General features: G+C 42.8%; 1 protein-coding gene across 1 annotated transcript in view; it reads right to left on the reverse strand.

Annotated features, from left to right (window-relative positions):
• Nucleotides 1–26085, reverse strand: part of enox2 (ecto-NOX disulfide-thiol exchanger 2) — a 205635-nt gene that overhangs the window by 128675 nt on the left and 50875 nt on the right. The window contains exon 2 of the mRNA XM_080007952.1: nt 16606–16676. Within this exon, the coding sequence (XP_079864078.1) occupies nt 16606–16639 (34 nt within the window). The 5' untranslated portion in view covers nt 16640–16676. The remainder of the gene's footprint in view (nt 1–16605; nt 16677–26085) is intronic.

Below are 26085 nucleotides of genomic sequence, written 5' to 3' on the forward strand. Positions count from 1 at the left end.
TCTGCTAAACTCAATTTTGTATATTGTATGATATAGAACCAAAAAATTGTTAAAATTGTAATGATTAGATAGATTCATTGTTTAAGGCCAGTTTAAGGATTTGTGTACAAGTTTAATTAGCAAAAATATATATTAACAGGTCCAAAGGTCTAAAGGTCAGGTCTATTGGGAATATCATTTTTATTTACTTCAAAAACATTATAAATAGCTCAGCTTATTGATCCATAGCCAGGACACAGCACCTTAAAGCAGCCTACACTCTCCACGTCACAGTTCCAAAACAATTAGGGTGGTCAGGAGTGGCCACAGAGAGGGAAGTTGATTTCTCTATGACTAATTTTCACATTTCTCTAAGCTGCATCTCTCTTCCCAGTAGTCACTGCAACGCGAATCCTCACTTAATGCTCAATTGTTAGCAAAACTCTGCAAGCTTCGCCCAATTAAAATACGAGATTTCCTAACGCTGACAAATGCCCTTGCATTCCACAATATTCCACTCTGCATAATATTCCACTTGGTCTTGCCTTAATCTACTGTGGACTTCTATCACCTCAATACAAAAGTGAAATCTTAAAACGTCAAACACCAGCACTCCCTCCCCATTTGCATTCAAAATCACTCTTCCCTAAAAGCTCTTAATGTGAGTCCCTCTATTACTCCATTAAAGGTGATCTAAAGATGTCCTGCTCATTGATTGGGGAGAAGCAGCAGAGCATGGGGCTAAATGGCTGTCATAAGGCTTGATGGACCTTTTGACTAGCATGGCCAGTCACACTACGGGGAGCACTCAAGCCCCATTCACACTCAATATCATTTGGAGCATATTTGTCCCCCTGAAGGAGAGGAAATAGAGGAGAAGAAGGGAAGTGACCCATTATGTCACGGTAAGACAAATGGCACGGAGCAAAAAAAATAAATAAACAACAGCACCCCATTTTCAGAGCAGAAAAAGGTTCAGCATTGTCCACCGGCCAAAAGCCAGCAGCTATGTTTTATGAATTCAAACGATTCTTGTTCTGAGAGACTGAATGGAATACAAGATGGAATCCGTTATTTCGACCGTCTACTGTGTCTCGGTATAACTGGCATTGACAAAAAAAAAATAATAATTATAATAAGTTATCGTATCATTAAGCGTCACAACAACTCAACATAATTCAACAAGATGTACATCTTCCACAGTGTTTCATTTCCCTCATGTTTAATAGGAAAACATTTTCCTTTGCGTGACCAGTTCAGATGTATGATTCCAACTTTCCCAACATTTAATATAATCTTTCTAATTGCTTCCACTGAATGTAATGACCTCGTCTAATGTAATGACACAACTTGACTGATAAGAATTTTTTTTTTTTTTTAAAGAATCGCTCCTGCAATAATGTCACCCACAGTACAGCCTATTTCACCACCAGGGGCAAATGCAAGGCGTGGACCGTGCGGGCAAAAGGAAAGCAGTGATTAAGAGAACTTAAAAATAGCAGGAAAGATGCGAGACATTTGAGGTAAATTCACCATGACTCTGAACAGAGGAAGCTTAAGAGCACCGAGGCAGAGTGTCAGGATAGAGCAGAGTAAGCAGGTATAATGTGGGGGCTCAGGTTGCATAGCTCCCTTAATTAGACCGCACAAGTGTGTGTGTGTGTGTGTGTGTGTGTGTGTGTGTGTGTGTGTGTGTGTGTGTGTGTGTGTGTGTGTGTGTGTGTGTGTGTGTGTGTGCGTGTACTATTTAGGGCTCGGAGATGGAGATCTCAAAGCTTCGCTTCTCATTTTGCCTCTCCCCTCATCTCCAACCTCTGCACCGTGCATCGTGGAGTTCCTCTCCACGGCGTGCTTCTGCCCATTTGACGCACAGCAACGCATGGGATTGCATAATTATGGAACAATTACAATTAACAACCACAGCAACACAACCTTTGACGTGACTCCACATCCCCCGCAACAGCATTAATGAAATCCATATCCAAATAAACTTCGCCTAGAAACTGCAGTAGTAGGCGATTTGTGGAAAAACAAGCATAGATAGATAGATAGATGGACTAAAGATAGATAGATAGATAGATAGATGGAAAGATGGAAAGATAGATGGACGGACAGACAGACAGACAGAGATAGACAGAGAGATATATAGATACTTTGTTCGTTCCCGGAGGTCTGTCTAAGAGCTTACATCAAATTCATAATAATAATAAAAATAATAAAGTAATAATACACATATCCAAATGGCAATGTGCAATAACTCTATAATAATTAAAATGTTTTTGTTGTCGTTCTTTTTTTTTTTTTTTTTTTTTAATCGCAAAAGACAATGAAGCTAAAAATAGTACAAATTGGCAAAAAAAATGAAAAAAATAAAATAAACAATGATCAATAGCGCACTCGGTCATTCTACTGAAGTACGTGTGGGGAATCGTTTGCAAGATCTACGTTGTGCTTGTCCTTGTACTCTTAAATTATCGCCATAATAACGTGTTTATTCCCATGTTTGAAACAGCGTTTCAGATGTTCCTCCGGAGACAGGGGCGGCTCAGCAGCCGGTACACGCCCGACTACGCGGACCGAGATCTGCCCCAACTTATTGCATTTAAACGGGCGGTGCGACGCTCCCCACACGGCGACATAATGACACGCGGAGGCTCCAGATAACTTGGGGGTCCAGCGATCCACCAGCGCCGACTCAACGGAACCGACCACTGATGGAGAGGAGCGCGGTGTGGATAGAACTTAAAGCCATCTACCTGTGTACTGCAGGAGAAACATGGTCCAGGCGGAGAGACGCTTCTGCACCGTGTTATTCTCTATCGCAGCTTTCGAAAATCCCCGGTCCCTGACTGCAGAGAGAAGGACTCCGGTCCTCCGTCAGCCCGCGGCTCGGCAGACTGGGCTGCGGTGCGAGGAGGCGGCGGCGGCGGCGGCGGGACAGGAGAGCTTTATGACGCGCACGGCGGAGAAGGAGTCCCCGACCGTGTGGACGAGCGCCGGTCGGAGAATGAACGAGCGGATCGTTTTGAACCCACTGCGAGAGGTACCGGGTCTGCGGTGGGACGCACCGCTTCCATCGAACCTCCCACTCGGGAACATCTTCCCGCCCCCCAACCTCCCTCCCTCCCGCCTGCCTGCCTCTCTCCCTGCCTCCCTCCGCCCAAACACAAGCCGAGCCCAAGCCGTACAAATAGCCAGCGAAGACCACCTCAGCACAACGAAAAACAAGAAAAAGAAACGTGCACAATTTGAATCGACACCAGAATTAGCAGCTGTAATCCATAGCCAACTCTTTCAATTGTGTGTAGAGTGTGTATTTTTACACAGGGGCTATACAAACAACCCTCAGTTCATTGTGTAAATGTAGTCAGAATACTCCAGAATAAATTCAACTGAATATGGGTGGCTGCTTCAATTAGCTCTGTTGGCCTAAAAGGTGCATAACACCAAATAAAATAAATAATAATAATAATAAAAACCTCAAAAACTTGATACATTTGCATGTAGTGACTCAAAATGAACGACTCGCTCAATGGAGTGGGCCTGCCCAGGAGCAGAGAGACAGGATGTGAGAGGCAGTAAGTGATGAGAGGCAGTAAGTGATGAGAGGCAGTAAGTGATGAGAGGCTCCTCACGCCCGTCTTTTCAATAGCGCAGGAGTCGCTCCGGAAAAAGAGCGGTTTCGCCCGCTGGTTCGTTCTTCTGTTCGTTCACAATTGCAAGCGGTAGCAGGCGTTCAACGGGGTGTCTCAAACCTCAATTCACGTACAAAACGAGCAACGTGAGTTGCGATTCTGTGAGTGGGGCCAGCCAGAGAATCCATGACTCCAAAAACTCAAAATAATTTTGTGACTCACATTTTGTATCTCTCTGCCCCCCCCCCCAAAAAAAAAAAAAAAAAATCACTTGGAAATAATTAGGTTAAGATATTTTTGAGAGCCACAGTTTGCATACTTCAGCATGAATCAATAATTTTGACAGTATTTAAAAAAAAAAAAAAAAAGTCCTTTCTCGCTCAGGAGCCGACTCTCAAAAGAGGAGACAAAGCTTTCATCCCTAGAAGGCGAATGATCTGGCTGAGTGGGCGTCAGTGCAATTCAAAATCAGCCCGTGTCTTGTTCTAGTGAGATGGATTGTGAGGGGAATGCATTGTTCTTTTTCACGTCCGTTTGGGAGCAGCGCTCCTTAGTCATTAGAGCAATTATCTTTATCGATGATCTGCCACAGGTGAAATAAAACCATGTTTTAATGCCGATTTAAAAGCTTTCATACACTTAAAGGTCACTCCAGCAAACCTTTTTAGATTGTCTATCTTGGATAAGATTCCCTTGGACGAGCGCATCCAAGCGACTGTACAATTCGGAAAAATAAACAACTTTTGATTGGGACCCGATCAAGAAGTGTCATAGCTCTATGGAAGCTCTACAGGGTACCAGTTGGGGGACGAGAAGTATTCAGAATATTGATTCAGTATCACTTAGAGAGGCTGTCGTATCTCAGACAAGGTTCAGAATCATACTTTGTTTGTTGTAGCAATTTCTGTAAATAGTGTCAAAACAGTGTATTGAAAAAAAAAAAGGTTTGAGCTATTTTAACGTTATCATTCAAGGTGTTTAGCTTCATCGACAGATTATAAATGAGACATCAATGACGTATAGACAACATCGGGAAGATGTCCAGCACACTAAGGTAGGATTAAAGGAGCAGACAGTGCCGTTCCTGGAAACTACTGCCAAGGTGAATTTCTTGAACAAATAGCTTACTGTCATGTCCTACTTTTCATTGAAGTGCCAATCCCGGAGGTTTTAATTTTAATAAATGTCTCGTAGGTCTACAGCCGACTGAGGAACACAAAGGGGATTGAGCCTATGGCCCACTGATGAAAGCCCTTGCATTGTATTTGCAGTATACTGAGTATTAAGACTTTCCCGCCATGCATTAAAATTCATGCTTTCATGTGTACTGGCGACCTCAAAATGTTATGTTGGCGTGGCCCTTGTGCTAACTACCATCTGACTGACGTCACACAGGCGACAATGATTGGATCTCTGGGAAGTGAGGTCCAAAAACACACCCGCAGGCTTTTCGCCATAGGTGCCGCCAAAAACATTGAAACGGAAATCTCCGGGATTGCCACTTTAAATCAGTAAAAACATACATAATACATACATAAACTTCTAAAAACATTTCAGTGGGAAGTTTAGGCAAATGTATTCTGGACCATACTGTGTTCTAGATTGCCCTACAGACAAGTCAACGTCCATTCCTTTATCTAAATGATTTAAAGAGTAAATACTAGACAGAGGCCAGGATGCCATTTCTTTCGGAAAAAATTGCTCTCAATCACAAATCCAAAATCCAGATGAAATACCAAAGTGCAGTGAGATTGTTTCAAACTGGAAGGTAACATAATAGCTTTCTGTGCCTTGTATTTACACTCCGCAAATATTTAAATGTTCTGGATTTAATTTGTCAAATACATTTGGCATCTCACTAATGGCTGTTGACACCAAGCGCACACATTTACATAAACATTGAGCTTAACCTCTACCTAACTCCTACCCGATACAAAAAAATAGCATTAGGAGTTAATGTATAAGTGATTCACCGCCTTAATTGGTGGTGTAATGGGTAAACAGAGGTAGGTGCTCTAAATCCAGCTTCTTCTCTGGCAATTAAAAGTGACGCTATTGAGACACATACAACAGTATACCATCTTCCTTGTTTTTCTTCTTATTATATTTATCCAATCTACCAAATATCCCTAGGGGCATGGAATTAATGGATTTTACAACATGCAATGCACGCTGGTAAAACTAGCTGAATTCTCCAATCACTGTGGAAATGAAGTCACCTGCATAAAAGTTACAGCAAGTGAAATGCATTAGAAGCTTCAATCAGGCTTCAATCAACGAGTGTAAAGAGGAAATTAAAATGCTGAAGGTCATCCAGTGTAGATTAGCTTGTTGATACAAGCCCTCAAATGACTGGACTTGTTGAATAGTTGTACAGAATTGATTAGTCTGAAAGTTGCTTTTTCACAGTCCATGTCCATCCAGCAAAGATTTCTCATAAATAGGCGCAATGTTTCCCAAGCCAAATTCAATTACTATAGTCAGCCAAAAGTAATAAGTAACAACCAGTGCATGCTCTCATTCCATTTCTGTCTCCCAGAGGAACAACATGTATCTATTGATTTATAGTAAACAATGCTTAAACAATAATTTCACTTCTGCAGATAAAAGCATCATTCTCTTGCTTTTATGGCTGGTCAGTAAACTTTTGTATTTGTGGCATTGTGGTCTTTTTAATTCAGATAAACTGCCTGACTTGAAAGTAAAGTTAAACATTTCCAAGTAATTCCAGACATTACCTTCAGGGATTCTTTTGAGTTGGGAATAGAAAAGGAATGTGTAATCTCAGAAAAGTGAACAGACCACAACTCTGCAACCATCTATCCATGCATTTAATTACAAAAATCTGTATGACTGGATGTCAGCCAGCTAATTTGAGTTTCACATATTTAAGGAAAAATCTATGAAGTAGCTGGTGCTCTTAAATATGATCTGCAGCACAATCATAAATGTGTTCAGTTATTCAAGCATTGCATGAATTATTCAAATTCAATTACTGTCTAACAAATGAAACCTGGACCTCACCGACATCTTAACATCGCGGTGTTTAATGCTTTTTTAACAAAGTCTTTCCTCCCACTTCTTAAGACACCCAGGTTAGGCTAATTGGAGAGCTAAAATTCTCCATTTTCTTTGGAGAAAAATCAAGTAAAAAAAAAAAAAGGGGGATGATGGATGGCTTCTGATCAGATATGCCATTTTCTTACAACCCTGTTTAGTGGTCTCAGGGTGAGGCAGGGGTGGTAACAATATAACCAGCTGATGTTGGAACGGTGGGACAAAGTACAAAATACAAAAAAATACAAAATCAGCAGGGATAAGTGCATGGCCCATAACACGTAACGTCTAGGTTGCAAAGGAAGACTCTGCATTCCCGCCAAATGGCAGAGGAAGTGCCAATGCTTCGCTTCCATCCCACCGCTTGCGCAGGGGTAAATAACTGCAGCCCCACTTCCTCTCCTCCTCTTTTCCCCGCTGAGCGCCTCGGAGGCGCACCGTACCGCGGCACAGTAATGATCTGGTCCCTTCTCAGGGAACCATGGTTGCCCTCGCAATCTAGACATTCCCTATCTCAGGGTCTGCAATCTATTACTTATGGGACCGTATACCATCACGCGAGAGCATGGTGATCACCCGCAGGAGGTCCACATAATAACGTACAAGGCTTGGGCGGATTTACGATTAAATCCCCAATCGGCGATCGGCGATCGACTCCAACGATCGCCACTGATGACAGACGATTTTTAAATTATTTTTATCCCAGGGCACAATCAGAGCAATGAAACAGTGTAAGTGTAGTTTACCATGTTCTGAAACTGGAGCGGAGAGGAAGGGGGAGAGAAGGAGGAGAGGTGGAGAGGGAGAAAGGGGAAGAGGGAGCGAGGGGAAGAGGGGGGGAGAGAGAAAAGGGGAAAGGGGGGAGAGAAGGGAGAGGGGAGAGGGGCGGAGACCTCTTCGCTCAGAGCGGTCGAGTAACCACTTGTGATCGGATCTCACATCCCCGCTCTATATGCAAATCTAGCGATTATAATAAAGAAATTTATAATATGATCTTATAGAGAAAAATGTTGGTTTATTTTATTTTCTTTGTTTCTTACTTGTATGGAAAATGAAATACATAAACGCAACTCAGAGAATTGGAGCACAGTTTTTTTTTGTCCCCCCGCCCCCCTCCTCCTCCAGACAAGGGTGCACCACGCCGGTTTCGGACCCCATGTCTGTAATTTCATTTTAGATCTATTTATTTTTGTGTGTTTCCTACATGTATGAAACATAATTTTTAAAACATAACTGAGTTATGGGACTGTCCCGTTCCGTCCTTAAAAAAAACCTCCCTGTTGCTTTCTGTTGCTATTGGAATTAATTTAGTTAAAACTGGATGTTTTTGTGAAAATACTTCACTTGTAAGTAATACATACTGCACTTCTGTAATGGGGAGACCACATTTGCCACATTGCGTGCTCCCTCTTCCTGATAAAATTGTCAATTAGTAATCTCTGCCCCTCAGTGATTGGCGTTGGAATTAGAATTTTACACGACCGCCCAAGCCTTTAATGCACCCCCCACTGGAGTGTCTGTTCCAGACATGCCAGTGGATGTGTGAGAAAAATGCTTGTGGGATGATTTATGTAGCACTTGCATACTGAAATCTGTGCACCTAACACGGCATGTGGCAGTGCAGACCTAGTAACGTCTAGCATGTAAAACCGCACAAATATGGGTGCTCTAAGAAGCTGCCCAAATGATGTCCTCCACAGGCACCCTCCCTGAAGACGGCCCATACTCTACTTACTCCGTAAGTAGAGTATGCGTAGGCTGTGTGGGGCCTTCAATGACAGGCTCCTGTAAGCCAGGTCTATGGCGTCCACTAGCCAATGAGCCAATCTCTCCTTGGGTAGGAGCCTACCCTTTGCCTACCCTTTGTTTGCACGCAAACAACTGGTTCCAGCGCCTAAATCCCTTAGTGCAGTCCACATAGCACTGCAGAGCTCAAAACGGGTACAAAGTGTTAAGCCTCTCTTGCGCGCTGACTCAAAAGGCGGTGGGAAGAATGCCCCTAACTCAAGGACCTGACTCTGAAACAGAGTGGTAATGACCTTTGGAGTGAAGGATGCGTTAGGACCCATGACCACTTCATCTCCTCCATCCACGAACTGCATGCTGGATGGGTGGACTGACTGTGCCTGCAGCTCGCCTACTTGTTTCGACAATGCGAGCGGCAGCAATAAAGCTGTCTTGTTGTCTGCGGTATGCAGGGCCTCAAATGGAGGCCCTGAGAGGGCCCGTTAGATTACCAATAACTCCCAAGTAGGGATCAAGGACGTTCAGCTAGGCGCTGGCGCGGCATGCCCACCATAAAGCGCGATACCAGTGGGTGACTGCCGTCCAAGCCCACATGACATGCTGAAATTGCTGCCAGATAGACTTTAAGTGTAGAGGCCTCTTTTCCCTCCGTAAATAGTCCCTGTAGGAACACCAATTTTGGTCCTAGAGTTTCTCACTCTCAGGTACCATGCACAGAGGTGACACAGGTCAGGGCGTGGGTGCCATATCATTCTGTGCACCTGCGTGAGTAGGACTCACGCAGGTGCACTCACAGGTGGCTGGGGCAATAGGGAGCCACCAACCTCCGTGACGTGTTGTCCTCCCACACTCGCTTCAGCAATGGCTGGATGAGTGCCACAGGGGGATAAGTGTGGAGCAGCGCCTCCGGCCATGGGTGGGCTACGCCCGATGGGGGTTGGCCCCCCACCAGGGAGAACCATAACAGGCACTGTGTCGTAAGTTCCTCCACTGTAAACGTGTGCTTTCAGGGCCATAAACATGGGGAGAAAGGAATGCTTTGATGGGACAGGACAGCCATCTTGCTGCCCCCACCCCCTCCTGTTTTTTCTGGGGTTCAGGGCCTGCTTGCCGTGGCATCAGGGCCCTGCTGCGGCCTCAGCCAAGACCGGGAACGGTCATGAGAGCGCTGTGGTTGCGGCTGCTGCCATTGCGCTGACCCGTGGGGCCGGCGCAAATGGGGCAGCTCCTTCACTAACGCTAGCTGAGGAAAAGGGCTCGTCCTCCAATATAGCCCGTTAGTCGGCGTCCTCCTCGCACAAGTCCTCCTCCATAACCTCCTGCATTAGAGGCACCTCACGCCTCCCGTCTTCCCAGGTACGTCTCCCTTGTCATTCCCAAACGAGAAGACAAGAAAAAAAGCTGTGGTGATTTCCCCCAGAAGTAATGATTAGTAGATTAGTTTATAAACCAAAACATAGTAAGATCGTGTGTAACAAAAAAGCTGTGATCTTGTCATCCCACAGGTTGTCTACACTTGTCATAATGAATGAACAACTGGAAAATCTGATTTTTATTTACAATCAGAATATTAAAAACATTGAAAAAAATGTGATAGGAGTACAAAAAAATATACATTATTCTAATTTAATTATTCTTAAAATGGCATTACATATTTAAAAGTTCTGAACATTGCAAGTTAAAGGGCTACAGCGGAATTCAATATAATCCATTTTTCGGATCAAAGACTAGCAGCTCCAGCTCAGACTGCAGAGAAAAATGCCACATCTGGAGTCTGATGGCGTTTCAATCACTCTGCTGCCCTCCCTGATGAGGAGCACCAACAGATCATCGGATGATTATGTCATGTTATCTTTGACCTCTTCCCATCATTCTTCACTTTCTTGTTATCCACCCCTTGTTTCCTCCTACTTAGCTCAATATCCCTTCCCCCTGACCGACAGTAAGGAGAGGATCATCCCGACAGCGAAGGTTGAGGTGACTCGACAGCCAAAGTCACGCCTCATTAACTGCTGCAGTGTCCCAGAAAGCACATTGGTGCGTTCCTTGTTTGAGGAGTTTGACAAGTGTGGATGACGCAAGAAGCGCCATAAAAAAGTAACTGTGGTCAAGGTATTTTGTGTTGCTGAACCTATTTTGAGAGAGAGAGAGAGAGAGAGAGAGAGAGAGAGAGAGAGAGAGAGAGAGAGCGAGAGCGAGAGAGAGAGCGAGAGAGAGAGAGAGCGAGATAGATAAGCTTCTCAACAATAGCAACGTCCATTTTAGAAACTGGATTAGGCTAAATCCAAAACGAGGCCAAACCGGTCTTCAGAGAATTTTCCCACTGTATGAATTTTGATGGAAAAGGGTTTTTGTGGAGTGGAAGAGAAAAACTACTAACCTTTCTCTAAGGATGAAACCTGGTTAAGAGCACACTACTCAGCCATGTCATCTGACTCAGATTCAGGTTCCACAAACAATATGTTGCCCACCGCAGATTTTAGGGTCATTTGGCAGCTTTCAAGATTTTTTTCACATTATTTGAAAGTGGAGAATCCGAGCTTCCAAACAAGGTGTCACTTGTGCAAATCAAGCAAATATTTTTAAAGCTATGACTTGTTAATGACAAGGGTGTGGCAAACTGTGATTCTGAGATAATCACCGCCAAAGTTTTACCCACACCAGGTTCATTCAGCCAGCTCCCACAATGCAAATGGGATTGGCGGACAAACAAAGCCTTATGGCTACTGAACATACTACTGAATGGGCCAATCACAAACAGCTCAACAACACACAACTAATTTAGTTTTTAAAAAAGATTTTATTTAACAGTAAGAATATACATGTTTTATAAAGTGGAATTATTTTGGAGTTTGAAAGTACAGACAACACAACAAAATGTAGAGTCTATCAATAATATGAGTTTTAGAAAATCTTAAATCTGAAAATCTGTCACCAACCTCAACGGACTTCATCATGTCATCAACTTCTTCCATTGTAACAATGGACGTATCGTTGGTCTCCTCCGGTGGTTCTTGAAAATATTCAGTTTCACCATCACATTAAGTTTGAAATCCGCTATTTGAAATGTTCTCCAAGTCCGGAGTAATATCAGATTCAGCGTCACTGTCATTCTCGGCGTCGCCTTTGGAGAACTGACTATTATCGCGGAAAATGAAGCTCAGTACGCGCCGCTAACTCTGCCTTGGATCTATCGCACTGGGTCATGTTAAGGTCCGAAATATGATTCAGAGCTTCCGCCACCCGCTTTGCGTAATCCATAACGATACAGAGAAGAAAGTTTTCACAGACAAGTGAGACCGAAACATCCCCGTGCTGTGCTTTAACCGTCTGTTTAGGGAAGTGACTTAGGTGTGTGACGCAAAGGGATTTTCTTCTTCGACGTTTCACAACAGTGGCTCCGTGTGTGTAAGAGTAGTACGATTTAAAGGTTGAACTCTACCAAAATGGTTTCACATTGTGACTTCACATCACATGGATATGGATGAATGATCTTCACCTGGATGCTCGCTTTAAAGGAAACCATCAGTCGGCGTTATTCAGTGCTGTTCTGCTGTCCCCATGTATTCTAACGGGAATATTAACTCCATGGTTTAACATCTTTCTACTATTCATCTGTGTTTAAAAATGTTGAGATAAAAAAAAAACACAAAGGAACGCAAATCTGGAAAATTCTAATTTTCCTTCAAGAAAGGTTTTTTCCACTTATTTGGCTGCTCCTGGCGATTTTAGAAATGCGCGAGATGGCCTGTTTTGCTGTGGTGGGACACATATTTCTTGGGCATTCTTCAGCACGTTCTGATACAAAGTACCAAAACAAGCACCGACATTTTCAGTTACAATATTAACGCAATCACAGATTTTTCCTGACCCAGCATGTTTATAATTTTTCAATAATTTATTCATTGTCTGCATTGTTTGAACAAAATTGGATGAAGCAGAAGAAGTCGGGTTTCAATAATGGGGCATTTTTTAAAGTACAGAGATCAGTTATGAAAAGAGTATCGTACCTGGTACCGGTACCATTATCAGTATCTATGCTAATCACTCACTAATTCGGACACGACGACATCAACATGAGGGGCAGGGGCAATAGTCTTAAGGGTTAGCGTGCATGTGCCTGAGGCTAGAATCCAACACATGTTGGCAATCTATATGTATAGCTAGCTTTTCATGATTCCTGGGATCAAATAGGTCAGTCTAAATACAAATCAAAGCCGTTAGGGTTAAGATAAATCAAGAATAATCAAGATACATTTTAAAGACTGCATTTCCCACACTCAACTTCAGGTTTATAACCATTTGTTAAAGTGCTTGGGTGGGACCCCGCAACCATGCCAGGCAAGTAGCAACCATGCCACCCACCCTTGATTTGGACGTTCTAAAGAACCATCAGACACAAATAATTCCAGTTTTAACATATTTGAAACCCATCATCTCCTTGATTATCTCCCTGAATCAACATTCCGCAGGCAGAATGCATCAAAACCCCCTCCATATCAGTTTGCACCACATTTATAGTCAGAACATTCCAATGCCAGTCACAACTCAAGTAAAAACCTCAGAGTCATTAAAAATCTAGCCCAACATCCTTAGCCCTGCCCTCAATCTCACCTCACACCTTTTAAGAGGGTGTGGTTCGAACCCTAAATTTAACACTTTCTCTGCCTCATTAAATGTGTAAATGTGATGGCATCCACAGAAACTACACATAGTAATTGTTACTGTGTCACATTATTATAATTTGTTTTTTTTAATGACTCACTCAAACTGGACATCTGTCCAGAGCCTAAGTGTCTGATGTTTGTCTGGGAGGGGAGAGCCAGGATGGCTGGGTAATACAGATGGCCGGAGTTAATCAAATATTTTCCAAAATCTTTCTCAAATGTTTTTCATGTAGTTAACTGCCTAAAATCTGTGGGAGACACATGCACCGTATCATTTGTGTCAATAACATTTTAGTGAGCCACATAGTGAGCCAATACTACACCAGGTGCGTTGGCGCAGCGTACGGGTGTGGGGCAGAGCATGTTTTATTTTAAGTGAGGAGTACAGGTACTCCTTGCTCAAAGTACCATACCATGCCGTGCGCGCGGTGTCTCAGTGTCAAGAATCTTTTGAACAAAGTCTTGCAGTTATCCAGTTAAAACATGCAAAAAATGTTTTAATAGTAGTCTGCCATAAATAACTTTAAGTAACTGTTGAAATTGGTCAGTGGGATGTGTTTGTACTGTATTGAAATACATTGTAGTGCATAAAATGCACTAAAATTGATTGCACTCTTTACAAAAACATTTCTAGTAGTTGTATCTTGTGTTTCTATGGAAAAGATTTGCAAAGCTAAACACAGTTGAAAATAATTAAAATAGAGCTCTCACGTAAAAATAGAAAAATGCCGCGGGGCCCTGCGCGTCTACCTTGGGCGATGTAGCACAAAAAGTGGATTAACATGGATTCAATAGGAAGCGTGCAGTTACGGCACTCCGCCTCACGCCCTACGCTGTGCCAATGCATCTGGTGCAGCCCCAGCGTCAGGGTTAGGTTAGAATTAACTAAACTTCCATCTTCTTGAACTGATGCAGTTATTTTACATTGAATCAACAAGGAATTACATAACGGTTCCCCCGAAAAAAACAAATTGGCTCCATTGAAGGTGTGAAAATATAAATATCAGTTATAATGTGGCATTATTACATTAAGTATCGGTAATATAGTATTTGTTTAATTTAACTTTTCAATTTATATTGTCAAGCCGAGACTCGCTGCAAACGTTATAATCGACACACACCGACATCGACCGACACATCGACCAATAAGTGTTAACATTTAACCCCCATTAGATTAACCAAATACTATTTAAAAATTCTGTTAGAATATTTGAATATCAAAATGACCTCAAACTGCCATCTCTCTTGGATAATTAAACCATGTGTATATATAGCAGTCGGTTCATCTTTAAAATATATTGTTCGAGAAGAGAATAGAGTAGATCTAAATGAGGAAACAGAGCAGGAATGCAGCGGTGAGGGAGAGAGGTCAGATATCAGACAGAGCATTCATTATCAACGGGCCGACCTGCACACAGTGCTGTGAGGGTAATAGGAAAGGACACGCTCATCGACCTAAGCCCAGCACGAAATTCGCATCTTTAATCCCCCTCCACCCCCAACCCCATTCCTCTCTCCAAAGCACTCTGTGAGTTTCCTGCACTATTCAATTTCAATTCTGATTGTTGTTCTGTTATTCCATCCATCCCCTTTGCTCTCTGGCCCTCCCCACCCACACCCCTTCCACGCCGCCCCCCCCTTCGCTCGTCTGCCGGCAAAACCCTGTGATTGAACTAAACATGTTAAGTATTTCGGATAACAAACGTAATTCACATGTAACTAATAAGTGTGAATTCCGTTTGTTATCTGACAATCCTCCCGTTCAATCACCTCTGCAACACAGTGAGAATTATTCACGCCGTTTTCACACTGCGTTCTCCGTTTCATTCTGATGTTAACCATCATTAGAAAAGAGATTAGGTGTTTGTTTGAGGTCTGCCTATCACATCTGCATCCGTGCCCATGCAGGCACGGATGCAGATGTGAGGATGTAAGACACACGCAAAGTTCCTGCAAATTACCTTAAACAACAGAATTACAACTCCACTTGCACGTGTTTTTGTGACACAAGAAACATATACATGTCAGCTCTCTTCACGTCTGAGGTGCTGTGCCAATAATACCTTTAAGCTTGGGTGAGCTTAACACAGCTCACACCAGAAGCTCTGACAACCACAAACAAATGAATAAATAAAACAAGCAAACAAACAAACAAAGTGAAATAATCAGGGCAGTTTTCGGCATCTGCATGAAAAATCAAATAGAGTCAACATGCATAACACAAACATGATCAAAGCAAAATAATCAAATCAAGCAACGGAACAGGGCAAGTCTGAGGGTTGATGCAGATAAGAAGCTCTTCAGGGATTTGAACGAAGCCCACTCTCTGGGGGGGGGGAACAATTGTGTCAGACACGAGGCAAAAATGTGGCCCTTTTTGCATTACATGGGCAATACTCTATTTGCTATGCTACAGTAGATTGGGTGTAAGAACATTTGTGACCCACTGCAGCAAAACCCGTATTGTCATGCATTTCTAAAATCGCCACGAGCCGCCAAATAAGCTGAAAAAAACTTTCTAGAAGGAAAATTCGATTTTTCCAGATTTGTGTTCCTTATGTTGTTTTTTTTAATCTCTCAACGTATTTTCAAAACCGATTTTGATTTATAAATAGTAGAAAAATGTTAAACTGTGGAGTTAAATATTCCAGTTCGATTTCATGGGGAAACACAGTTCACTTACCGAGACACTGAACAGCGCTGAACAACGGCGATCGATGGTTTCCTTTAAAGCGAGCGTCCAGGTGAAGATCATTCCTCCATATTCCATGTGATGTGAAGTCACAACGTGAAAATGTTTTGATAGAGTTCAACTATTAAATATTACTACATTTACACACACAGAGACATTGTGTCACCAAGTGTTGGGAAAACCTTGAGGGTGATTATCTCAGAAACACAGTTTGCCGCACCCTCATCATTCTCAAGTCATAGCTATAAAATGTTTGCTTGATTCGCACAAGTGCACCAAAAGTACCTAAAATCTTCAGAAAACATTCCGCTGCAGTCTGCAGAGAAGGGTGGGGACTTGGTGCTAAAAGAAGATTCAAAAGACTGGGCAGTGACCACAATGTTGGGCGGCTGTCAACATATCAATCTTTTACAAAGGAAGGCTCTTACTTTATCATTTATGGTTGAGAGCCAATGTCAAGAAGACCAGTAAACAAAACAGGGAATTCTAGCCATCCACTAGGGAAGATTATTATTTTTCAATCATAATTTTATTTTTAGATCATTGTGAACCTGAATGATTGGCATCAGAATACTTTTAATTAATCCAGTATTGAGACAATTCAGAGAGCACTGACCTGCAATTATGAACACATTTTTGGCAAACACAATTGCCCGGTGTTCAGCAGTCAGCGGAAGCTATTCCCACAATACCGGATCAATTTAAATGATTCCAATGATGCCTTTTGCTTGGGCTGACTCACAAAGATCTAAAACCAAGGTTTAGGTTTAACAATACTGTAGTTGCACGCACGCAGCCACACACAAACGCAGACACACACTTCTCTTACCGGTTACTCTGCATGATCTGAAGTCTTTGTACATCCTTGAGATGTGACTCCTGTCTTGTTACAGTTCTGTTCTGAAGAAAAACAAGCAGGAAAATAAAAGTGAGTCTTTGTTGATGCTCTTAAGAAAGGTACAACAGAACAAACACCTCAACCCTGCGACCCTAACTTATCTATTCTGTGACCTGTTCGAGGACACCAACAAGGCCAGGAAAAAAAGGCCACACATAAACGGGGCTTTTGTTAAATAGAGAGAGAAGGCGAGCACAAGAAACTAATATATCCACTTCTTTGAGAAGCACAACCGTGCTGCTTTGTGGAGCAGAAGCTCATCTGAGCCAGGGAGCTTTGAGGCTCGGGAGGGTCCCATTACCTGCATTATTAACACTCACACTGGAGTACCAACATCGAGCAGTGTTTCCCTTATATGGCTGAAATATGTATATAGTATAATAAATATGCGATGCGAGGGTGCGAGATTAGCCGACACCAACTCGGGACTCCTGAATCACCGCCCTCCACTCCATCCTGTCCAGCATCAGGGTCCGGAGCTCTGCAGTGTTGCTGGCCCCGTTGTCCCGCCGCAGTGTCTGGCAGACGCATACGGGTGGCCTGGGGGTCCAGGGGACTCCCACCCCTGGAAGTATAGGTTTGTGTTTCGGGTGTAGCAATCCATAGGGTCCATTTGAGGCTAGGAACAGGCAAGGGTCACCAGTCCTCTCGCCCAGCCTGTGACCCAAGGCAGGGGGGCTAAGGGGGTACCATCACTTGCCCAAGGTGGACCCCAGACTAATTGAGGGAAGCAGTGGTCTTACTTCTCCAATCTAGTTCAGCTCCTGCCAAACTAGTCACTGCCAAAGTTGTCCTACATGTTTTTAGTGAGGGCCTTTACTGATGTTACATGGAGGAAACCCCATGTGAGCACGGGGAGAACATGCACACTCCACACAGAAAGGAGCCTAAGCGGGAGATAACCCGCCAGAGCACGGTGCCAACAATGCCCCAGGCGGAAATCGAACCCAGTACCTTCTGGGTGCTCGGGGCTTTCCTGCAGCCGTAGGGAGTCTACAAGGCTGCAGGGTTAGGGGGGCTTCGGAGCCCTTTCCGTTGCTTGGAGGTGCCACGACATAATACCGACCTTCTACACAAGTACCAATGCGGATAAGTCATGTACACTCACCGGTGAACATCTTACACACACACACCCACACACACAAACACATAGAGGCGGTACCATCACATAAGCACACACCACCACACCTGCTTCGAATGCACCCCAGCACCCTCCTGGTTGCATTCTTCTCCTTTCCTCCCTCATTTGCTGCCATAACTATGACAGGAGGAGGCCACGTGACCAATAGTAGTTAATTACCTGTTTTTCAATACATGTTGTCGTCCAATGTTTATGTTGTTGTGTAAATGTTGTTTGGTTCTATGTTTATTTGTCTCAACCGTGGTGATTCTCCCCCTCTTGGAGTAGTGATCAGTTGTTTATAGACCCAAACATGATGAATAGTTCTCCAAAGAGAGGGTTGGTGGTGGTTCTCTATAACCAAGAACTTTGCTCTTGTCTTTCCACAGGTCGTCCACAGAACAGAGTTATTGCAGAAGTTCTTGATGATTTAAGAATAAATAATGAGTTGCATTGCAGGTTGAGAACTTGAATTCCCCTTGCAGACTAACTCTGTCCTAGATGCAATGGTACACAAATACTCTTTGTTGTATGCCCAGCATGCTGACAGCACAGGTTAAAAAAAGGAGACACAAACTACAAACACACTGTTCTGGCGCACCGATCGCGGGCACCCCATCGCTGGCACACGCACCATCGGAGAGGAAGACAGGTGCGCAAAATGTGCCCGGATAGCCCCCTCTCCCTGCCAGGCGGCCACCTATCTCGCCTGTAGGAAAAGCCGGCCCTAGACAGCATTATTGGTTAGATTGTGTAAAATAAAAAAATATATCAAACTTTATTATAATGTTTATTATATGTTTATTTATTATAATGTATTATATATATATATATATATATATATAAATTATTATTATTTTTTTTTAATCCCAGGCTTTGCAATTTGAAAATTGCGTTCTGTTAAAGTGACCTACTGGGTAGGTCAAGAATGCTGATCACGGATTCAGCGTCATTCACCAAATGGAAAACAGTCCTGCAACTTCACAAGAGCATCACACTGTAACGTTACAACAAACACAATCATTTGACAGGAATAAACAAGGAAACCCTTATCTGTGAAATACTCAATATTTGGAAAATCCATCTTGATATGTTTGGTTACGGTAGAAGTATTCCCAAAGATAGCACTGCATTGATTCTTCCTGGAGGTGGTGGACCTTACTATGCACAAGGGCCAAAAAGCTGTCAACCTTCAAGACAACTGACAGATTCCCTCACCTGCCCGCTCCCTCCTTCCCATCTTCTACTTTTTTATTTTTTACTTTGGAACACCTGAACCAGTCAAGAAATTGCTTACATCCCACTCATACATATAATTTGGATAGGATTCCCTTAAAGAATCACATTCCCATGGAAAATAAAATTTAGAGCGCGTGTAAAAACTTCACCTCCGCTGCTCCAACTCCATCCTAGTGGAAACACTGTAGAGGAAATATAAAAAGCTGCCAGAGAGACATGTATTCTGTAATGCCTTACATTTCAGAGAGGGGCCCTGAGGGTGACGTGATGAGCGGAGTAATTGGCTTTCTCCGGCTATGATAATAAGAATGCCATGCCGATGCGCTCTCAGGCCACAGAGAAGGTCACAGTGATACCCAAACCTTGCTCCACTCTACTTACAACCACTCCTAAATTTGCATAGCAGAAGAAATAAACAAGAGATGAATTCCACATCGGTGGAATTAGATTTGTCTGCATTTCTCAAAGGTTGACTTTACATCATTCGTCACGGGTCGCTTCGCTGCACTTCTGACTAAAAGTGAACTTAAAAAATTGCCACCGTCATAAAAGATCAAACGGGCGGGTGTTTCAGGCGGGGTGTCGGCCTGTCGCCGTAGGGCCGGGATCCGGGCCTGCAGTCCGTGCCTGGCGCCCGCGGCCCGGGTTCTGTGAAGGCGGCTGCATTTTGCATCGCACACACACCACCACACCTGCTTGGAGTGCACCCCAGCACCCTCCTGGTTGCATTCCTCTCCTTTCCTCCCTCATTTACCACACACACACACACACACACACACACACACACACACACACACACACACACACACACACACACACACACACACACACACACACACACACACACACACACACACACACACACACACACACCTGTAATAAATGTTGGAGATCTTGATTTCTCAGCCAGCTGAATAAATAGAGCTCATACAGGGGAAATCAGACCAAAGGCAAAGCTTTGTTGTTCATCTCTTCTCAGTGATTGATCAATGATCCACAAACCTCTATCTTTTTTCTGTATTTGGCCATAGTGGTGTAAAGGTTCCCCACTTGTGCTAATGAGATGCAGGTCAATTCCTGCAGATACATGACCTTGTGCATGTGTGCATAGGTTTAAATTGTGTCAATTAGCTCATTAGGGGGAGGGGGAAAAAGGCAAGCCTAAATGAGACAATGCGTGGTACAAACACACATCGACCAATCACTAATTTGTACTTAGACTACCATTAAAAGTGCACGGAGAGTATTCAAAAGAAGCGTGTTTCAGTCTGATGACTACTGTGACATTCCCCAGCTCTGTCATGGACCTGCTTTCTAAAGACACACCATCTTCCTGGCCCCGGGCCAGGCCAGGCCCAGTTCAGCTCCAGCACAGGCATAAAACTATTCATTACTTCTACCTTGCCTGTCGCAGTGAATAATGACCAGCAGGCCAGAAACAACAGCAGCGTTGTCAGAGTCCTGACTCCTAACTCTAAACAAGTTTCTTCTATATGAAGGATACTCTGGCCAGCAACACAGAATGTGGAGCAGTCACAACAGATTGCCCCAGAGCATTCTGAATTGTATGTGCAAACCCTATATTTGCCACAGCTATGATGAAATGGCTTTCAAAAGTGTGTTTTTCTTTCTTTTTTTTATCAGTGAAAGGTAATTTCAACAGAGACAACATTCGATAAAACTTGCCACCTGCTACATCCTGCACTACATGAATTTTAAACAAATTTGGAAAAAAAAAAAAGTGTATATATATATTTTAAGGGGTCCTGTGGTGGGGCCAGCAAAGAAACTGCTCAACAAGCAGAAAAAAAATTCTGAAAAACCAGATGAAAAAAATATCATCCACTCCAGGAATAGAGCCTCTAGTTCCCACACGACAGTGTTCGGTTTTCTTGTTGCGTAACACTTGTTAGGACAATGTTGTTCAAGTCCATAAGCGTGTACAGAATCAAGATAGATCACTACAACAAAGTGTTTCTCATTAATCAAATCGAGTGCTGGGTTCCATTGGTTTGCTGACAAAAGCAAACCAACGGAATACTGTTTTTCTACTACGTCTGCAATAAATGATGACCTAATAGATTAATTGTGTTCTGACCCTTTTACTGTGCACCAGGCAGGCTTGATATAACTGTGAATTGTCCTATCTTTACATACAAAGACTGCAGGATGAGACAACTTGTGAGTAAAGCTATGTGGGCCTACTGTTATGTGATAAAATTAAGAATGATTTAGCTCAATTACTCCATCCCCACATCGCCTATGCCTATTGTATTTTTTATTTGACCTGGGAGCTGAACTAGACTGCCCATGCACAGTGAGCCCACCAGCTACATACTCCAGCAATGGGGGGAAAAAAAAAAATTCCCTTTCCCACTAACAAATGCACAACACATGCAAGCCAATAAGAATCCAGAACTGTACAACTGGCCCCCATGCGACTGCTCCACGTCAGTTCAAACTTTGCAGGATTATCGCAGCATTTTTTGTTTTCAAAAGTTTCAAAAATATCTTTTAAAATATATTTTAAAACCCATTGTCTTATTTCTCTGGATTTGGGTGGGGACTTGCGTTTCTAAGTAGGCTATGTGTTGTGTTGCACATATGTGTTGGCAAGTGATGATTAATGAAGCAGACATGAAAGGAGGGAGTCTGTGGAGGGGGACACTGTGGGTCTGATCCAGACATAAAAGCATCATTCCGTGTGAATTAATTTTCTACGACCATGGACACCAATTAAATGCGCAGCTAATTACATTCGTAGGAGATAATGCCCAGAGCTGTTTCCAAGCTTGTGACAAGAAGGATATGCAATCAGACAACAGATGAAGAGTAGCGCTCTGTCTAATAAAATACTTTTTTTTAATTTTAAAAACGGTAAAAATGTAAATATATGTTTTTCAGAGGTATTATGCATGTGATCAAGACCAATCGTATTGATAATATTTCACAATTAACTTGTAAATTTGTATTTTGAAGCCCCGTAATGCTTAAGAGAGCAACTCAAACATGGCCTGACCATTATTTCGTTTTTAACTCCCTCCAGCTTAAGCTTTAGTGGGTTCTAGTTCCTTACGTGTTTTCGCACATACCTCCACACATTGCTCATTGTGATGAATTTTGAGCGCAGGAACAGAAGCCAGAAACTTGTCTAGCAGGTGATCTCCTCGGTGAAGAGGATTATCAGAATCAACTGGCCCACGCTGTGATAAAGAAGAAAGATTCCAGACGGCGGCTCGTAGGGGTTAATTCATCTTGTGGTCGAGAGCAGTAAAGCTGTAGCCCAGCAAAGCCCAAATTGCTGCAGTGGATATTTGTTCACTCGCATTGTATTAATCATACAAACTTCACCACAAGCCAAATATACTTCACATGCACTGCACTGCTCCCTTTCCTTTGCTGTACTTGTGTGTTGACCAGTATTTCAACAATGATGAATCAACTAATTTCAGAGACAAAACAACAAAAGCATTTGTGGGTTGTAAATCGTCAACAGATGAAAAAAAAATATTACTATATGCATGCGCATTTGTGCTTTCTAAGAATAACAAACTGTGTATCACAGACAAAACCCCAAATTTTGAAGTAGCATGCCCACATACAGACACAACACAACACATGCCTTCTACAGTACATAGTAAAAGTTGCAGTTTGCAAACCAATTATATTCCCGGGGAAAATTTCCTGGATTGATGCGTCAGTGATATGATCACTGGCTCTAGCGCATAGACCAGAGCAGGGGTGAGAAACTGTTTTTGTGTTTGAGGGCAGAATAATTACTTATGACAGTAGGCCACAGTCATTTTGGGTGGGTCATTTTGTGTTGCAAATTGTTGTTGAATGAGGTAAAACAGACTACTTTTTCAAAATGAAAACACCTAAACAAATTTTAGGCTATATCCAATATAGGAAATGATGATTGGAGGGCGGTAATAGGCCCACGAATCTGGAAGTTCCCTACTGCTGGACCAGAGAAAGTTATAGATCTTGTTGACAGTTTCAGCATCTGATCTACAGCCTTCCCCAGGACCTGCCAGGAGGCTTGTATCACAGTGACAGCCGTGATGTCTCCTAAGGAAAGCTGCAGGTCCCATTTTGTTAGGTATGAAGATATACAGTATATTGCAGTCTTTTTTCCACAATAATGTTTACGCCTATTAATGATGCAGTTTATTTAAGCTTTTGGCGCACATGCTGTGTTAATTCTCTGGCAAAGAAATTCCAATTTATCTTTGGTTCTGTCTGGGAACTGGGCGGGACTGTAGGTGGATGTATGAGTGTGTAGATTAATTAGTGCCATTACTTAAACACTACTGAAGACACTAAAGCTAGAGCAGCATTTGATTTTAAACGGATCTCAAGTGACTGCATCCTAGCAAAAGTTCCTGCATCTCATGCAATTATAATGTCACGTTATGTAAATAAAGCCTGATTTTGAATTTTATTTCATTTTCCACTGAAAGGAAAGAAAAGGACATGCCTGGACATGCGTGCACTGACTCCTGGTAGGCAGAACTGGCAAAACTTTTCTGACACTAGGCTAGTGATGGGTTGATGTTGGCCCTGTGACTTTGCCAGCCTGTGGGTGTCGGTCTGTCAGCCGCAGGGCCCGGCTCCGGTCTTGTGCTCCGTGCCCAGTGCTTACGGACTGGGTTCTGTACTTGTGGGTGCGTCTTATGCCTGCGCATGGGGGTGGGCTGTATGTGTGCGCTTCAGGGGTGCAGGGTGATTTCATGCTCTCTGGGACAGCATGTTCCCAGTTTTCAAAACAAGTGACATTGTGTTTTTTGATTGTTAATGAGTCCCCGTTGACATGTAAAGGTGATGAGAGTCGCTGTCAAGCTTTCTCTCAGACACAGGATAAGAATGCATCATCCAATTTCACTAAAAGCACATGTTGGAGGCATTTTTTTTAGTTTATATTAGATTCAAGTAATTGCCATTGCACAGTGTACAAGTACTAAGGCAACAAAATGCATTTCTCTGCATTTTACCTATCCAAGTGACAAGAGTAATGAATATGAATGTAAAGATTTGCACACGGCATATACACTACACCACTTTAAGATTTATCTGTGAGGATATTGATATTAAATTTTATATTTACTCCTGACAATAGGCATTTTCAAACCAAACAGTTCTGGGGACTCCCTGAGGGGAACTAAGAACAGGGGAGGTCCCCGGAGAATAGATACTATTTTTTCTGGTTGCATTTGCACCGGCAGTAGGAGCTCTGAAGTGACGTCTGCCAATGGGGTTTCAGAACGACTTCCATGTTCTGTGTTGTATTAGTCTGTAAACTCAAACTTATTTCACCTCATCAGTCAACCAAAATCTGTTTCTGGACAAATATGAGGCACGAAATAAGCAATCCAGCTGCTGAATCTTTACTCACATTAGATCTACAGGGTGTAATTTAAAAGTTTGTTTAGACATCGTATGGCAAGTGTTAGCATCGGGATACCGGGCAGGAATTTTTGGTTTCATACAATTAACATTGGAAAACGAAATCAAATAAATACATCTACAATAAAAATACAGTTATCATTGTTTTGTTTTTTTATTGGCACAGGGTGTACAAGTGTACATTGACGCCCAGAGAGATGCGACCCAGTGGGGCGCACTGACGACAGGCTGCGTCAGTCGAGGGGTCGGTCCGCGGTTAGGTAGGGGTGGAGGGGCGCTGTTTTGTTATTTTTTATGTTTTGGAAATAAATTGTGTGTGACAAAGACATGTAATCGACACATGAAATGAAGCATCTTATTTTTGGCTTAGGTTGTTGTTACCATTTTACACGCGTTGCCAGTGCTGCATCACCGTGCACTTAGGTCACTGAAGGTTCCACTTGTGCCGGTTCGTTAGCCCTGGAGCAGGAGTTAAAAAAAAGTCCCTCAAGAACAGCATTTTAAGAACTACGATCGTTCCTCGTTCCTGCGGTACATGTACAAAAAAAAAGGGACGGTTCATCTTAGAACTATGAAAAAGTTCCTGCAGTGCGAGAACGCCTCATGTTAGATAGCTTATCTTCCTAAGATAAACAACAAACAGACGGAACAGTGAGAGTAAAACAACAGATCCGGGGGGCAAAGCAGGCAGACAGGCAATGATTAAAGAGGCAGAATATGTACAACATCAACATCTTCAGCAAGGGTGCCAAAAATTCTGGTAGGCACTGTACCAAACTCAACTGTGAGTCAAAGAAACAAATGTAAGAAACTGTTTTGAAGTTGAAAATCGCTCGGTTATAGTTATATCTACAGTTCTTTTTGCAGTGATAGTGTGTGGTTTGATTCTGATGCTATTATATTATGCCATATATTATATCAAGTCCCGTCTCTATACGGTTCTATGCGCTCTGACCTTGTTTTGGTTTTTATTTTTCTGGAGGGCGTATGATAGTGAGAATTTAATCGTACTGTGTTCATATGACAGTGAACTTAAACTAACTTCCAAATTGCATTGCATAAGACCCTTCTATGAATTCCAATCTCGCCACTACTACTACAATGTTTTATTCTTAAAAATACAATACACAGTGCAGGAATTTGACATTTTAAAAACATTATTTTATGAACTTTAAGCCATTTCCCTCTCCCAGCTCTTGTCGTTCAAATCACTTCAGAGGTCTAAGGTATCTCCCTGGGAGAAGTGTATTATTAACTAAGCAAAATAATAACATTCTTTATGTAACATAATATTGGTGACATAGAAACGAATGTCGCTTTTCAGGCCCAACACTACCCAGGATTTCTGAGCCACACAGGCACCGTAACTGGCAGCCTCTGTGCTGTTTTACCGTAGGAATCAACTTCCTTGGCTGAGCTGCTCCACTGAAGGCAGGGCTGGTGAGCTTCACAATCCTGTTATTTACGAGTGGGCTGGGAGCCAGTCAGTCTTGTTTAATAGCCATTACACCGTGTTCTCTTTGCGTCCATGGCCAATGAGCAAGCTGCATGTATGCACACATGGCTGTTTGAACACCCACAGCCTTGTCATTAACAAGTCATAGCTTTAAAAATATTTGCTTGATTTGCAGAAGTGACACCTGTTT

Source organism: Zeus faber (assembly GCF_960531495.2).
Source record: "Zeus faber genome assembly, chromosome: 10".
NCBI lineage: Eukaryota > Metazoa > Chordata > Actinopteri > Zeiformes > Zeidae > Zeus > Zeus faber.